The sequence below is a fragment of the Dipteris shenzhenensis genome, chromosome 33, assembly GCF_047967505.1.
Source record: "Dipteris shenzhenensis isolate YYH24624 ecotype China chromosome 33, Dip_SZ_1.0, whole genome shotgun sequence".
Lineage (NCBI taxonomy): Eukaryota > Viridiplantae > Streptophyta > Polypodiopsida > Gleicheniales > Dipteridaceae > Dipteris > Dipteris shenzhenensis.
Genome location: NC_141628.1, coordinates 17827562 through 17845784, shown reverse-complemented (window position 1 = coordinate 17845784; position 18223 = coordinate 17827562). Strand labels below are relative to the sequence as shown.

General features: G+C 44.8%; 1 protein-coding gene across 5 annotated transcripts in view; it reads left to right on the top strand.

Moving 5' to 3' along the window:
- The window catches only part of LOC147879774 (sodium/hydrogen exchanger 8-like), a 147893-nt gene that overhangs the window by 75862 nt on the left and 53808 nt on the right, over positions 1-18223 (top strand). For all 5 annotated transcript variants that reach the window (XR_015540686.1, XR_015540685.1, XR_015540684.1 and 2 more), the window contains 2 exons: positions 4987-5094; positions 13202-13433. Coding sequence is in view for 1 of the 5 variants with exons in the window: in XM_087372112.1 (XP_087228238.1) it covers positions 4987-5094; positions 13202-13433 (340 nt within the window). In the remaining 4 variants the exon portion in view is untranslated. The remainder of the gene's footprint in view (positions 1-4986; positions 5095-13201; positions 13434-18223) is intronic.

Here is an 18223-nt window from a genome sequence, read left to right as displayed (position 1 = left end):
GCCACGAGGCATCTCTGATCTCGGTAGGCGAGGAATCTAGAAAGGAGTCCGGAGTTGTCTTTGAAGAGGCAGTGGTAGCGACCTCGGATCTCGTAGTACACTGGGCATCTGAAAATAAAATGCTCCTCCGACTCAACCTCCTGACAGTCACACAATATGCATAAGCGATGCTCCCTAGGAATCCCCTCAGCTCTGCCGCTCTCTATGCGAAGGCGGTGTGATGATACTCGAAACTGTCTGATGGAGATCCGTAGTGAGTGAGGCATATGAAGCTCAGTATACTGTGGTGGTGTGATGAATCCCTCCTCCGAAATACGAAGACAGTAATCTCTGTAGAAACTGAGCTTCACTGGAAGCTCCCTCGGCTCCAACTAGGTCCTAAAGGTGTGTAGCTGCAGGAGATCCTCTTGAATGACCTGGTTGGTGTGTGGCCCGATCGGGATGGTGGGTGGGAGTACGGGAGGGGCATCTAAACTGTATTGACAAGGAGGTATCCTATCGATGTGGAACCCTAGTCTCACAAACCATCTGTGAGTCCGTGCATACTAGCATCGCTCGTCTCCCTCTGCTATCAACCTCATGGAGGAATCGAGAGCCAACCATGGCAACCTGTGTCTCCTTGATGTGCAGTCCCCACCTGATCTAACCCGGTGTAGATATGTGATGGTCTGAAAGGCTGCATCTAGCTGGAGTGGAGCAGCACCAAACTCGGCCTGAATGATGTGATGTGGTACAAACGGTTTCTCCCGGATCATCCATGAGAGCATGAGGATCTGCAGGCGCTTAACCCATGTCCACTCTATCTCTGACATGTCAGGCCCCCAACAAGGGCTACCATACATACCGGCTGGTCGGACCAAGGAGTCGAAGAGAAGAGCCTTGGTCCGAGGGTCCTGGAAGTGGGAGTGGAAGCATTGTCTCTCTAGCCGAGCCAGTGAGGCATATCCCCTGCTCAGTCTGGCCTGCATCGCTAGTCTCATCGTGAAGATCGGGCCGGAGAAGATGACCCCCAAGTAAGTGTATGAGGATACGATCTCAACTGGTGACCCACCAAAAGTAAAAGCAATCTACTTCCGTTGCATGTTTGCTTGAGAGGTGTTAAAGATCATGACCTTGGTCTTGCCAAGGTTGACCTCCAAGTCATGGGATAAACAAAAATCCTGCAGTGCATCCAGGTGTCGCTGGAGCCCCTCGGGTGTGGACGACAAGAGTGCCATGTCATCTGCATAAAGAAGAATCCTGATGATGATCCAGGCAAGTGAGCAACCGGTCCCTCCGAATGCCCCCATGAAAGTCTGAAGATTATCGAGGTAGAGGCCAAACAGGGTCGGTGATAAGGGACAACCCTGTTTGATCCCTATGGTACTCAAGATCTCATCTGTCCAACCTGCGCCTGTCCAAACTCGGCCTGAGACTCTCTCATACAGTGCCATGACTGCCCAGATGATCTCCTGATCAAATCTGAGTGTCTGTAGGCGTGTGATGAGACGAGCTCGAGGTACTGTGTCAAAGGCTTTGCGAAAATCCACAAAGCAGCAATATACGCTCTCCTTCCGTGATCTGGCCTCCTCAATGACACTCCTGAGTGTGAGTATGTGATCCATAGTTCCATGGTCTCGCCTAAAACCGGCCTGACCCTCTGCTCTCAGCCCTCTCATCTCTGCGAAGAGGCTGACCGACGCATCCAATACAGCTGCATAGATCTTGGACATCACATGTCCAATCATGATAGTCCTGTAGTTACTCGGGTCCATGGGATCCACTGCCTTGTGGATGGGGGTGATGGTGTTAGGTGTCCAAGTGCGGGGGAACCCAAGGCAAACGTCATTGAATAGCTTTGCTAGGATCGGGGCTAACGTGTCGATCCCATATGCGATCAACTCAGTGCATAGCCCCTCGTGATCCTTAGCTCGGCCATTGTGCAATTTCAATGTTGCGTCCTTGACTCCCCCTCTGGTGAACAGCGTGCAAGTGGTGGGGCGAGGTGTGTGTATGAGATCTGTGTGGGACATCATAAAGATGGTGTGCATACGTGTGCCAGACTCTCGTGTCGGTGAGGGGTGATGGAGATCTACGCTCAAGGACGCCAAAAATCCTTGAGAGTTGTTGCTGTACAAGATGTGCAGCAGCACCTCCTCATTTCGACAAAGAAATGCTAGCTTCTTCCGACGTACGAGACGTCGGTACTTGCGTACTGTGTCTGGTGTGTTCGGGAGGTGACATTTGGTTTCAAGTCGGAGTTGTCAGCGATAAGCCTTGCACTCCGCATCGTACCAATTGTTGGAGGGTACAGAACCAAGAGGTGGTGGTCTAGTGGACCGTGTGGTGTGGGGAAAGATTTGGAGGGCAGCCTCGTGGAGTGTGCGACTAATCAGGGCAGCATGGTCCTCTATGAGTGGTATGTGATCAATGTAGGTTAGGAGTCTGTTTAGGCGTCCAGAGTAGGCCAGTGAGAGGCTGTGATCAAAGTGTATGTCGTGGTAGGTGTCGTGCTTCCTATGTGGTGTGTGTGGTGTGGCTAAGTGTGGGGTGGCGATAGTGAAGAATAGGTATGTGTGATCAGCTCCTGGAGGGAGTGGTGCTATGGTAAAGTCGGTGATACATGAAGTGAAGGTAGGGGATCCCATGATGTAATCTACTACACTAGTGGCCTCCCGTGTATGAAGCAAGTAAAACCACCTGAGGAGGGCCATAGGTCAAGCCCATTGTAGATGATGAGATCATGCATCGTGCCCAGATCAAGGAGCGCGTGTCCATATGGTATAACAGGCCCGTGTCGGTCCGATGAGGTCCTGGTCTACCTACTCCGTCAAGGTCCATGTCTTGTAGCATGATAGAGTCGTCTCGGAAGTCCAGGAGTGGTGACTGGCGCGTGCTCGTCCTGGCGTTGAAGTTCCCAACAAGGATAACTTCCCTGCGGGCTGAAAGGTCTGGGATATCCTCACGTAAGGGTGTATATGGCGATGTCTCACCCTCCTCTCGTGCCACTCTGACGAAGTGGGATGTGTCCGGTGGGAAGTAGCATATTGCTATGAAAAGGTCACGGGTGTCTGTGCGTCGGATCCGGATCCACATGAATCGGGAGTGTGCGTCCTTCCTCTCAATGGAGATGGCTCCAGCGAGGGAAGTCGTGTACAATACTACGACCCCGCCTGATCCTCGGATTCCTCCTGTATCCCTCGTCTCATCCGTGAAGGATGACTCCCATGTGTAGCCACTAACTATCGGTAGTGATGCTCTGGGCTCTAGTGTGTCTCTCTGTAAAAGACTATGTCTCGTCCTGTATAAGACTCCGAGAAGTTCCTTGTGTCTCACCATAAGGTAACATTACAGTTCCAAATGGTGCAGTCTAGGGTCTCGGAAACCTGAGTCTCATAGACCCCGTCCCCCTAGGGGGTACGGGTGGGAGCGGGTGGGAGCCCGATGGGTGCTGGTCAACAACCTACCATCTCAGACCACGGCCCATTTCCCCTCCTTGCGGGCAACATCTCATTGCTGCAGAAGAACTCGTCGCTCCTCAATCTATAGTGGTGTCAAATCCTCGTCCATGGACAGGGTGGGATGCTCTCGTAGAGCGGCTCAGCGTCGGAGTGTCGCTAGTCGAGCATGTGAATCTCTGAAGTGAATGACTAGGGGCTGCTCTCGGTTGGGATCTCTCCCAACATGCCATGCTCCCTCTATGCCATGGTCGGGGACCCCCATGGTGGTGGTCACAAAGGTGATCGCCTCCTCCATGGGCGTTGTAGTGGTGCTGGTGCTGTCTCGCGTGATCCCTCATATCCAGAGGTTGAGGGCCTTCGAAGCCCTCTGCTGCTGCTCGTGTTTTGCCACGTCCACCCATCTAGTCGTCTCTGCCATAGCCGACTGTATCGTGGCTATCTGTGCCTCCATCTCTATGACTGGGGTCCCTCCAAGCGCTCCTCTGAGGGTCCCGAGCTCCTCTCGAAGCTGTGTGATGTCGTGTCTGAGTCCCTGGATAAGGGTGCCCTGCTCGTGTATAGTGCGGGCCTGCTCCTGGGTGTAATGTTTCAGCTCCGCCTGACGGGCCCGGATGCTGTGTATCTCAGCCAACAGGGAGTGCCAAGCATCTGGTGGGGGCCTAAGATGTCTTGGTCCAGGTGGGAAGTGGATCTCGAGAGGGGTTGGAATGAAGGTGGGCTGCTGAGGTTGTACTGAGGGTGGGGACAGCATGATCTGGGCGGGGGAGTGGTAATGTAGGAGTAGCGAGGCCGGACGAGGTGATGAAGGGTGGTTGACTGAGAGGTAGAGGTGATACGAGGGGAAAGAACTGTGGAGCTGTGGCCGGTGGGGCCAGTGGTGAGGCTACTAGAGAGGAGACCTGTGATGATGATGCAGGAGAGGGGGAGGAGAGAGGTGGCATAGATGATGAGGCGGATGATGGTGGTGAAATAGTGGTGGTAACCATAGAGGTCGAGGATGTGGTGAGCGGCATGGGCTTTGGGTGGGCCGCTTTCTTCTGGGCCGCAGTGCTGTTCACTGCCAAACCGCTCCGGTTGCTGCGTTTGTTGAAGTCCTCCAGATTGGGTTGCTTTTGTGTTTTCGCCTTGTCACCGTTCCCCTTCCCCATCTCCATGCGTATGCAAATTTGGACTGGAGGGTCTCCCGCCTAGTCTCCTGTCCTCATCCCCCTGTTCCCTTCATTATGGGGGAGGCAGCAGCGGGAAAAGAAAAGAAAGCAAGGGGGGATGGGGGGTGTGAGGGCTGAGCGAGGGGTAGCGGAGGGGTAGCAGCGAGGGGGTAGCGGAGGGGTAGCAGCGAGGGGGTAGCGGGGTGGTAGCGAGGGGTAGCGGTAGCGGGAGTAGCGGGGGGGTAGCGGAGGGGGTAGAGGGGGTAGCGGGGGTAGCGGGGGGGTAGCGAGGGGCTGAGCGAGGGGTTGAGAGAGAGAGAGAGAGAGAGAGAGAGAGAGAGAGAGAGAGAGAGAGAGAGAGAGAGAGAGATTATATGACATGTTCTTTGGTCCTTCAGTTTGTATTCTTAACAGGTGGTGTGGTACTTTTAACATTGACAATCAATGGATCAACAACACAATTCCTTTTGCGCGTTTTAGGGATGCAAAATACTTCTGAAACCAAGGTAAGGTAAATTAAAACATGGTAGAAAAACTTTTTTATTGTCTTGATTTCTTATTTTAACTTTGAAAATGTTTATTTAATGACATTGAAAGGGGATTTGGTGGTCCTTTGCAATTGTTTTCTCCAAGGAATTCAGTTTTCAAAGTAAATAATACTAAGTAAATAGAGACTCATTTATGGATTATGAAGAGAAGTAGCGGCTAGTAGGGAGCCTCGCGTTGGAGAGGATAATAGGGGAGGGGGTAGTGGAAAAGGGACCATCGCCTCTTGCAAGGGGCCATGGATGAAGGAGGCGGCAGATCCATTGAAGAGACCCTTGTGGGAGGATTGAAGAACTCCTCTCGATCTAGAGAGGACAATCTCTCCTACAAGGCCCGAACCGTCTGCTCTACTTCCACTAAGGAATGAGTCACTGCCGTTCACATGCCTACTGACAATGGTGTGCTCTCTACTTAGCAATCTTTGCACATACTTTTCCTGCCGTTTTCCTCTCAGACAACTCTAAATTTTGCCAGACCGGTTTCTTTTAGGGAGTTGAGATTGAAAAAGGGGGAGGCCATGGTTGGCAAGGATGTGAGTGAAGAATATTAGAGCTGAATGAGGGATTGACCATCAAGATATGGTAAGCCCTTGGCCAATTAACTCATCTGCCTCCACCACAAGCATTGACCAAGTAGGCCCGAGACATTGAGTTGCTAGAAAAACACATCCCCACTCAGTCTCCAATAAGTCTTGCTTGAGAAGAGAATCTAGGTCCTCCAGTAGCAGACATATTTTCTGCTCTCCATCACCTGAGAGTACTGAAGTTACTGACACTAAGGCCTCGATAAGTGTCCTTAAAGGGGAGGGGAGAATGAGTCTGTACTACTCCAAGAGAGACCTGGAAAGCGGAGAGTGATTAGGAACATACCAAAAGGTCATCTTGTGAAGAGGCTACTAGTGAGTCAAACAAATCCTTATGACACTTGCTCTATTGAAGGGGAAATTAGAAGAAGGGAAATGAAGAAAAGGGAAAAAGGAGAGAGAACCAGGAGAAGAAGTGAGAAAAGGAGAAAGAAAGAAAAAAAGTTTATTAAAGTCTTCGGAAGACCGATGGGTCTTTGAGACTATGAGAAACCTGATACAAACAAGCTGAAAGGGTGGAGCTACTAAAACGAGCATCAACACCCATACTACATGCTACATAGCCATAGGTACATCAATATCAATACAAAGTCGTAGCATAGCATCAATATGACCCTACCCATCGTCAGCATGATATGGGTCTCGTCCCAATGCTTGAGGATCAAGACAAGGAGAGCCAGATGCACACCTAGAGAGAAATGGATTTGCTGTCTATGCAATTTGGCAGAGGTGGAGACAAAGGAGCATTTCCTATATACTTGCCATGCTTACTATGAGTTCCAAGGATGGTACTACTAGGTACACGGGTTCGTTCTACTCTCCCATCTGATCCAGTTCCATGACCAGGGCTGTGTTGGCCTCTATTTGATGGAGATGTGGTGACACAAAGAGACATTATTGCAGCAGATCAGACATCAGGAGGTGACAATACCATAGGAGACAGATCGAGCACAGTGACATGTCACCAACTTCTATGCCTTCAAGTCAGCCCCAAGACACATTGGGTAGAGGAGGAGGGTATAGTTGACATGAGGAGGAGGGCAGCATGGATTAGCGGGAAGAGACGTCGCGGAGCGGTGGATCCAATGACACAAAGACCACTAACCAGAGCACACAACGATAGAGGTCCGGCCCATCACTGCCCTAGTCAAAGGAGACTGTCCAGGCCAAGGTGTCATCCTTGATATGGCCAGAGATCACAAAGACCATGCCCCCCGCTATAGTGCAAATACAAGATGCCCGGATATGTATTTGGAGCAGCTTTGCATGTCTGATTTTTGAGTGTATTAGCTTAGCTTAGTACTCAGAAAGGGCCTTAGCTAGCCCTTTGCTTCAGCCCATAGTGGCTTGTATGAGTTATTTTCTTGATTGTACTTTGTCTCATAGGCCCGCAAGGTCTTTTGAAGACGTTAATACAACTTTCTCACTCTTTCCCTCTATTGCGATTTCTACCCCAGCCTCATTGTTGAGTTTTCCTTGCTTTTCAGTCAGTCTTTGAAGTTTTTTCGAGGTGCTAAGTGCTCAGTTTTTCTGCGATTTTACTTGAGGAGCTGTGGATTTGTTCAAGGAAGGTTTCACAAGACATAGCAACCAAGGGCGTGAAATTGAATTAAGAATGTCAACGTTTCCTTAGTACAACTGTAAGTGACATGAACTCATGGAACCAATCATGGATCCACATCAACCACTGCTTAACCTTTGTGGTCTCCTTCTCTTTTGGGCTGTCCCCATCTCCCTTTCTTACCATCACATCTAATGTTTAAGCTTTCTTTTTTCTATTTTGAGATAGTCTACTGGTCCAATTGCTTCTTAAATGGTGCTGAAATTTGGGGCTTATTCAATACTAGCTTTAAAAGAATCGGAAAGTTGTAATACATCTAGTGCCTCCTGGTCCTTTGCAAGATTGCCTCTTCTGCTTTTGATTGGACGGGTTGGATTTGGTCCAAATATATCACACACTTTTGATTCTTCGTAGGAATTCTCTTCTTTGGTGTCCCTTGGTGCTACTAGTGTCCAAATATATCACACACTTTTGATTCTTTGTAGGAATTTTCTTCTTTGGTGTCAGGGCTACTAGGGTTCTGTCCCTTGGTGCTACTAGTGTCCACCATGATGAGGCTTCAGAACAAACAAAATCTCTAAGTAGTCACACAATCTTGCACATGGCAATTTTCTAGGCTGACCTAAGTCTATGTTCCAAGTGCTATCAAGTTCCTCAACTGAAAACAAAAGAAATCTTTGATACCTATTAAAGTCATGCTATAGTGGAAGCTCAATTTTGAGATATTATTTTTTAAGAATTAAACAGCTTTTAAAACTGAAACGTTCATATACATATCAGGTAGGGTTTAGAAAGAAAATGGACACTTGCACCCAAAGGGATGCGAATGAGGTACACTGCCTACCAAGGCTAATCCTTAGTATATGTCGTTATTACAACAATCCTTGGCTTCAATTACAGAGGTAATCTATATCTTTGAACAATCTCCACAATATGGAGACCAAAGCTGTAGAACCAAAAGAAAAGTAGCCTCTGGCAAGTACTTGCAGATGTCCAGATAAAGTTGTCCCAAAAGTCTTGATAGAACCTAATCTCAGCAAGTAACAATTAATCTTAGCAATTCTATTGTAGAAAAGATTAGAAATCAATCTTCTCAAACACAAGCTATATAAAACCTTAGAACTAAGCCAGGACTGTTTTGAAACTTGCAGAATTACCTTCAAGAATGCAGACAGGTGAAAACATGGCTAGGACGAGTGGAAAGGCCCAAGCTCAAATCACAGATTAGGAATAGGCTAAAAGAGAAATGATAAGTTGTCTTTAGGAAGTCTAAAGCATGGAAAACAGCAGAAACAAGTGGAGGCTGATTGGAGATGAAACAAGAGCAAGTCGGTAGACTAAGAGAGTAGAAAGTATGGAAATAGATGGAATTGGCAATGATGAAAAGAATGGATTTGTCAGTCTTGCAGGGCATTTGGGCCTAGGGTGAGATGCCAGACTCACTTGCAGAGGCTCTCATTCATCTACAAAATCTTAGCAAAAGCAATCAGCCTACGGTTGCAGCCCTTTCTTCCAGATCTTATACATGATACATAGACGGTCTTTGTGCATGGCAGAAGCATCTTTGATAACATCTACTCATTCTGGGAGGCTTCTCCAAAAAAGTATTAAAAATATAATTAAGAATCAGTCCATTAATCAAAAATTATTTTTGCTTGAAATAATTATCTGAATATTAAACTTATAATTTTAATTTGAAAGCCAGCATTCAATTTTTACCTTGCTTGCTTTCTAGCCTTCTAGCTCCAACATTCCAGTTTTTCTACGCTATCTTGTTCCTAGATTAGGTTCTCTCTTCAATCTTCAAGCTTTCCTTCTTATTTGTGATTTTGCTTGTTTGCATCTTCCTGCCCTTGCAAGTTTCCATCAGCTTGTTGCATCCTTGCTCCACCTCTCTTAGTAGAAGTGCACCTTCTGTAAAGTCTCTTCCATGATTGTGATGACCAATAGCAGTTCTGAGCATCCTGGACCCTGCAAGGAAAACCACCTACTGTAAAGTCTTGTAACAACAACTTACACAACAACTCACACCTGTGGTCAATAAACATATGCACACTGTAACAAACAAATAAATGGGAATAAATATCAATAAAAAGATCCATACTTGTAATCCAAGAAATGTAAGTTTAGTAAACTATTGCAATATGAAACCTATTGATATTTGATCTCCACCCCGGAAGCTTCACAATACCTTTCTAGAAGTCAGTGGACTCTCTCTAGACCTAACATCAATAACCCTGAAAACAAGGATGTATTATGTAGGAACTCAAAGGCTAGTAGGTCCTCCTCTTGCTAGATCAAGAGGTGCATCCTTACCAACCATGCCTCTATGACTGTGAAAGTATCCTAGACCTCCACAACAAAGAACAAGAATGGGGCTGATGGCCACCCTTGTGGTACTGAACATGAGGGGGCCTCCCTCATGTGGCCAGCAATGAGTATCTAATTGGAGCTGCTGGTGTAAAGGGCTGCAATCCCTCTAATCCGCTAAGCTGAGAACCTAGTCTCCTCAAGATGCCCTCTAGAAAGGTTCAATCCACGTTGTCATAAGCCTGCTTGGAATTGAGAAGGAGGATTGTGAGAGTTTCAGAACTTTGACATATTTATTAAATAGACAATACAGATGGCTACGGATCAGCTTCACTCTTTGTGATGCATGAGGTGGAGACATAGGAGCACATACTGATAGCCTTTCTTTCTTTCTCTCTCCTAATTACCGCCAAGCATGTGTACATGATAGACAGCAAAAAATGAAATCTGGTATTGTAAATGGACCACTTTTCCATAGCCATTGTCTTGTTATTAGTCAAAACATTGTTCAAGCATTGAGCCTGAGGTCTAGACACCAAAGAAGCAAGTCTTCAAAACATATGTCTATGAGATGCTCCTTGGAAAGTGCCTTTTCCAAGATGTCTCTTATAAGAAGCCCTTGGCTTGTATTTATAGGCCTAGCCCTAATGGACTTCTTTTTCATAATCATTGTTCGAGTCAAAACGGTTGTTCAACACTTTATTTTAGTGTGTTTGTAATGAATTTCCATTTCTCTCGAATGGTGCTCACATTGTGCCTACTTAGGTGCATGCCTACCAAACTAAGCATACGAGGAAGCCTTTCAATAGTTCAAGTGCAATTGACCCTTCTCCAGCTAGTATGGCATAACATTCAAATTAGCCCATGCAACACTTGTCTTGAGAGATGTATGTCCTGGCTCTAGATGCATGTCTAATAATGTGAAATTTATTAACCTATATACGTGTGTATCTGAAATAAGTAGCAAGATGGATCTTGTTCATCTTTCAACACAAGAACAAGTAATAGTTGATCATATTGGGGTCAATTTTTGTATGCCATAGAAGCTGTGCTGCTCCTTCCCATCCTTGTGTGCCATTGACTATGACCGTCTAGGTACTCCCACACATTCTAATGCACTCTCACACATTCTAATGCATGTTTTTTAATTATTGCATTCTCATATGTAAAGGATATGTCCCATTTCATGTCCTATAGGTATGTCTCTTCCCATTTCTGTTGCATTCCTCATCTCTTCTTTATTAGAACTTGTTCTGGCGTTTCGAAGCGGCCAGTACCAAAGGATTTTCTTGTCAGCTCTCCGTAAAATATTCATTAAAGTGTTTCTTTGTACTCCTCCCGCTCTTTCTTGCTCACTTTCTATCTTAGCATGACAATCACCCATATTTATGACATCTCGATATTTTTGATGTAGGGATACCAGGTCAAAGAAAGGAACATGACTGCTCACATCATTCTGCATGTAATATTGTGGATCAGAAGGTGTAACAATAGAAACAAAGAAGGGTCTACCTCCATTGATATCTTAATTCACTTACCTTTATTGACGTCCATCTTGATACTTGCACTTGTCACATAGAGTTTTGTAAACAAGGCACCCCTCTCTTACTCATGGTATCCTTAGGCATCCAAACGGCATGTAGCATATGGCAGGATGGAATGGGGCTTTATTATTCAATCCTTAGAGGATGTGGACTCTCAAGGCTTTTTTGTCAACTGCTTAAAACACCTCATATGTACAACATGTTGCGTTCACTGTGGATTGTAGGTGATTTTCCACATTGTATTGTAGGCATAGTTTTTAATGTCTATTTTCTTTGTCATCATTGTATTGTAGGCATCATTTTTAATGTCTTTTTTCTTTGTCATGAACAACTCCTAGTGGGATTTGACCTATGTGATGAGACATAGTTTCCGTTTTGGATTTAATGTTCTTGTACTCCAAACACCTGAGTTAGGATTCATGCTATCACATACAAACGTAATTGTTGTTGGATGTATAGTTTTTATATAGTCATCTTTCAGGGACCATTATGTCAAGTTTTAACCCTAAAAGATAATGGTTCCGTCTTCTACCACCAAAAAGAGAGCCCGACTGTTAACGTGGGTAGCCCTCACTTCAGCAATGATTAAAGTGCTGACGTGCATAAAATGGTGTGTCTTTTCTTTCTTAATGCTTCATTCCCAACCTCATGTCCCAATAATGGCAAGCCATTGCAGCATAAAGTGGTGTTGCAGAAAGAAGGTGTAAGCTTCTCCTTGCAATTTTTCCATGAAGATGCCTTTGTGACTTTCTAAGCCAAATTGGCCGATTCAGCCCCAGTTTTGACACAGTCTGCTGCAAAGAGACAAGCAGTTTCTACGACATATGCTCTATTGGATTAGGAATATAATTTGGGATAAAGGCATCACCGTTTGCATTCGCTGCCACTTGGAGACATTGTGAGGGTTGCCCCACAAGCAGGGATGTATTGCCTTCCCAATCATTGTAACTCCCTTCTACACTTGAGGCGGCATTTTTTAAATTTAAAAAATCGCTCTAATAGAAGCCCTTTGGATGGAGAGTGGGATTTTGGAGTTGCTGCCGAGTATGCGTTTGCATGATACTTACATCCTTCATGTCGAGAAACAAATGCCATTAGGTACATTAACGTGTGTTCTTAGGTACTCCTCTTTTTTGCCTTGTCTTTTTGTTGGGTTGCTCCTATGCTCAGCAAGGTCATCTTTGGTGTGAAACAAAATGTTCTTTACTACCCACAGATGTTTGTGAATGCGCCTTTATTCGTGCCTTCTGTGAATAATAGACCACATGCATAATTGCAAACTCCTTTTGTTTGACTATCTGTGAAGATGGAAGAGATATCAGTTGAGACAGTACGTGACCGTCGAGTGCTTTTATCATTGCCACCCTCTTCCTCCTGATAGAAAGAAGTGACGGGGGTCAATGTTGTATCTGTTTATGTGATACTTCAGTAGTTCGATAGGTGGTTTCTGTGTCCTTCATGAAATAGATTTCTATAGAGGCATCAATCATAAATTTCTGGAATCTTTATATGTCATGTTTCACATTGTAAGCGACTTATCCATAAATAAAAACTGTGATGCATAGGGGCATTGTCTCTCTGATCGGCTGTTGTAACTTCTCTATACAAAACTTATAAACATGTAAGCAGCCTATGCAATATTGATTACCTTAGTACAATCTTGCGTAATCTCGTCTTGCACACTTTCTCTTGATTCATGTAATTGTTTGTGTGGAATATTTCCATCGCCGTTGCATTCAACAAGATTTTTAACATGTAATTGGAGCTAATTGAGGTCTTTATGTGAGTGACTCTCAGCATAATCATGAAACACTTCCTGCATTGCTTTTCACCACCAGAGTGATAAAGTATAGTTGGATTTTTCATGAAGTTTTCTCTAAAGCAACGATTGTCTTACATGGTATAAATGGTGTTGGTCCATTCTTCATTCTGTTAAGTAGATCATATTTGAGGAGGTATGCCCTTTCAGAGCTTGCTTCTTGCAGTTCCAAAGAGTAAGCTTAAACCAGACCATATTGGATTAAAAAAAAATCTCGCTTGTATGTTCTCTTGCATGTGGACAATGAAAGTCACGCATTCTGGAGTACACCAAATATGAAATGAATGTGAAAGCCTTAGAAGCATTTGGGGAGCTTGGAGAAGATGAAGAACTTGGACCTGCAGAATGGCAAACAGTGACAAACTACATAAGCTGTTTGGATACAACAGAAGGACAACCTGCTCACCCGCATGACACATGTGAGCTCGGGATTGAAAATCAGGAGCATCAGCTTCAAGACACACGGTTAAGATTACTAAATGGTAAATTTTTTTGCTTGTTATCATGGCCATGAAAATGTAGAACTTTGTAAGATATGCTTTTTCCAGGATCGAGCAAATAACAGGTTGCAAAGATGGGGTTATCACATACTAGAGTATGTCTGGTTACATTTACATTTTTTGCCTTGGACATAAGCGTGTGCATCATTGCTTTTTAGTATGTGCGTGTTTTCAGGTACAGCCTTGCCTTGGACAGAGGTGTTACAGGCTCTTGCTTGAACAAATCTTGAAATTTATCTGGGCTTTTTAACAAGAAAGACAGCAATGGATTTTGTATATTACTTTGATAGAGTCCAACCTTGCACAGTTGCAATCACTTCAGCTAGGCAGAAAATTATCACTTCACCCCTTTCATGAAGCGATATGGAAGATTCAGTATACAACACTAGACTGACAGCGAGATTTTGGACCTCAGCACCTTTACAAATCTGATGACAGAGATTTAGGATAATTTCCAGAAAATAATACAACTACTCAACCTTCTTAAAAGGAGAGCTGCTTTTGGGCTTTAAAAGAACAGCTACGGTAATGGTTACAGCCCTTACAAATGCACTATGGCAGGGGTGGTAGCCAAATGCGAGGCAAGGGTGTCCAAAGCCATATTTCCATGAGTAAGCAACAATCAGTATTTTATGGCACCTTATAACATTTAGTTTTGTTAAAAAGTAAAATGTCACCATCCACAACCTAAGACACCTTGGATCACACTGGAGTCACACTTGCATCTTCTTGTTGGCTAGGAAGAGGATGTACGATATCCAACACAATCTCATTTTCAAAATCAACACCTGTAACATCACTGGTGATGCTGATTTAGTTTTTCATCAATTCCATTTATCCACAAATGGGGCAAGTGTTGAACATGGATCAGAGTGAGCACGATACTGAGGAAGACCTCTGATATGCCCTCTTCAGGTGTTTTGACTTGGGGTTGAACCCCTGTCCTGGTGATATATATGTATTCTGTTGGGGTGCCCGAATCAGCCATGAGAGGGCAGGGACAAAGGGGACAAGAGAGTGTAGAGGGCTGAGAATGGAGGGGGAACTGAGACGCAAAGGGCGTGAGGGGGGGGGGCTGATAATGAAGGGGGGGTTGGGGCAGAGAGAGTTGACAGAGGGAAAAGGGAATTAGAGAGGGCTGAGAAGCATTCAGAAATTAAAAGAGCTAAGGGAGGGCAAGGGCTGAAAGAGGGCTGAGCATGGGCTGAGAGAGGGCAAAGGGGTTGGGAAAGGGCTGAGAACTTAGAGGGCTGATTAAGGGCTGAGAGAGGCAAGGGGCTGCCAGAGTTGTGAGGGAGGAAAACCCGAGAGCTCTAGCAGACCTGAAAGCAGAACAAAATGCCAGGGACCATGTGGAGTCGTTGCATGCGAAGGCAGCGTTTTGTTCAGGTGAGTTTTAAAGAGAGAGAGAAAGTTGCAGCAGGTGCACATGTAATGAATCGACGTGCTCCAAAAATCCCGGAATGCTTCCAATCATTCCCATCCATTAAGTACACACTTCGAATTAACTGCTATGTGCCCCCATCATAACTCTTGTTTCTTGGTTGAGAAAAAGGAGCACTGAGGTTTTTAAGTGTTGTGAGGTGTGAGACTTAAGGGTGGAACCCGTACCTTAATGATGGTGTTATAATATTGTATTGGATAGATGTTAGAATCAAGTTGCTTGAGTCCCATCTCTGATGGATGCTGTTTTTTTAATAATTCCGAAGCAAGCGACCTAACATAATTGGAGCATTTGAAATTCTTCTCTTGCTAATGGTGTTTAAGTAGGTAGTGAGTAGGTTTTCGGAAATGCTGTAGCAATTAATCGGTGGCAAATGATTGAAGGAGATTTGCCTGCATGGATGTACACAATCTTTCAATATTGCTTTGCAAGAATTCTGAGTATGTGAATGAAGTAAGGAAATATATTGTTAAACAAAATAAGCGGTTCCAACTTCCCGTTCATCTACTAATGACATATGTACCAATTAATCAAGTCCTCGTACATGTGTGGTGGTCAGCAAATTTTGAATATGAAATTAAGGATCACTTCCTCAATGCTTGCTTTGTTTTGCAACACATCAAGTGGCCATATGTCTTCAATGCTTTAAAAATATCTGCAAGTAGCTGCAAAATCTAGTTAGTCTCTAAATATAGCGCTTCCATGCCCTTCAGCACTGGATTCTTAGCGAGTATATGCAGCTTGGATGACGAATGTATTAGTTCTTACATACAGGAGCCATGATCCTCTAAACCTCTGCCATATATTTGTAGGCCATCTTTTGGTGGTTCTAGTGATGCCCTATAGGCCATGGTATGTGCCTTGTAGGCATAAGTGTAGGCACTTATAGTGTTAGTGCCTTCTAGGCCACATAGGACACTTAGTCCTATGTGACACCTAGGACACTTAGTCCTAGATCTAGGTACAAGTACTTTGTACTTGTGTATTTTCATCTTATCTAAGTTTTGACGTGACTGCTCTATCGACTCGTCTTGTACCTACACTCTCTCTCTCTCTTCGTTTCGTACCTTCACATTGCCTACCACGGGTCAGATCTGCATTTGCCCTTTGATTTGGGTAAGAAATTTGCAGATATTTGCTGTCATTTTTGGACAGCCAGCTTTTTGCAGTGATAGCCTTGAGGCTTTTGGGTTTTCAGGTCTTTTTCAGGGTATCACAGTTGCTATGGCTGGGAACCATCAAGATTTATTTGGAGTTCTTCGTGAAGATGATAAGTTGGATGGCACCAACTATCCAATGTGGTCTTATCTCATGAAACATATTCTTGTTGCAAAGCATTTGTGGAATATTGTTTCTGGGGCTGATCTGAGGCCAGCCAATGCTACAGTGGTTGTTTCTACTCCTGGTTCCTCTGCAGGAGGTACTCCTCCTGATGCCTCTTCCTCTAGCACTCCTGCTGCTGCTCTTCCAACTCAAGAACAGTCAAGATGGGATGCAAGAGATGCAAATGCACATTCATGCATTGCTTTATCATGCAAGAGAATCATTATTTCACACATCCGGTCTTGCAGGACAGCAAAGGATGCTTGGGATAAATTGGATTCTCTCTATCAGATACGCAATGAAGCTCGTGTTGCATATTTGAGAAGGCAATTACAGGAAGTGAATATGAATGAAGGTGAGTCAATGGATGCATATTTGACAAAGGTCAAGGACCTGATGGAACAGCTTGCCAACATTGATGAGGTGGTGCCAAATTCACAGCTTGTCAGTACCACATTGAATGGACTGCCAGATACATATCAAGGGTTTGCTACAACCCTTCGATTAGTGGCCATGGGTAATCCAGACCACTATTCTTTTGACCAGCTAGTTACTTTGCTTTTGCAGGAAGAGCAAAGTAGAGCTACCAGACAAGCCATTATTCTTGATCATGCATTTGCTTCACAGCAGATAGGAAGAGGCAAGGCTTCCAAGCCTATGGGCAAGCCAAAATCTGCGCACAGTAGCTGCCATTCCTCTACGCATAGCAGCTGCAATTCCTCCCATGCATCTAAAAATACAGCAGATAAGGAAAAGAAGAAAAGATGCAACTATTGTCGCAAGCCTGGACATGACATTTCAGAATGCAGGAAGCGCATTGCTTCGGAGAAAAAGAAAGCAGGATTGACAGTTAATGCCTCACATGCCATTGAATCCCATGAGCCAGCAGATGCTTCACATGCACATGCTCTTCAGGATGATTGGGCATGTCCATTGCTCATTTGATCCCTCCAAAGCTGATGCACTCTTTACTGCTAATGATGCTCAGTCCTGGTACTTTGATAGTGGTGCTTCCAAGCATGTCACATCTTGCAGACAATTGTTTCATTCTCTAGCTGATGCACCTCGAGGGGGGACTGTTACATGTGCCAATAATGCTTCATATGCTGTGAAAGGAGTTGGAGATGTGCAGCTCACATCCATTTCCAGCCATCCTGTCACTCTGACAAATGTTCTTTTTGTGCCTGGCATTGAAGTCAACTTGATTTCAATTTCAGCAATTGCTACTTAAGGTTTCAGAGTAATTTTTGATGGCTATAGATGCCTAGTATATGATCTTCGTGATGACAATGCCATAGTTCTCACTGGCACTTTGCAAAAAGGGCTTTATCACCTTGACCATCATTCAGCTGCACTTTCTATTGAAGCATTGGCTATTTCAGATTCACAGCTTGCTGAAACTCATCTTTGGCATGAGAGAATGGGCCATCTCAATTATAGAGCTCTTGCTAAGCTACATTCACAGCAGATGGCAAATGATGTACCTCAGACTCACACAGTTTCCAAACATGTGTGTGAGGGTTGTGTTTTGGGTAAGATGTATCGATGTCCTTTTCAAAGAAATTGTCCAATACTCTCACAAAGATATCCTTTGAAGGCCAAATCTGAAGTTTTCTTATGCTTTCAAAGATGGCTAAATATGGTTGAGAATGAATCAGGATGCAAGCTTGTCACCCTCAACACAGATAGGGGGGGGGGGGAGTATATGTCAAAGGAGTTTGATGTATTTCTATCCTCACGGGGCATTATTCACTCATGCACTACTCCTTACACTCCTTAGCAGAATCCTGTTTCTGAAAGGAAAAACAGGTCCACAATGGAGATGGCCAGATGCATGCTTAAGGCCAAGTCTTTGCCCAATAAATTTTGGCTTGATGCAGTAATGTGTGCCAACTACGTGCTGAATAGATCACCTACACGGGCATTAAAGACTATTACACCTTATGAAGCTAGGAAAGGCAGGAAGCCTTGACTTTCACACATGAAAGTTTTTGGGTCTCTTGCA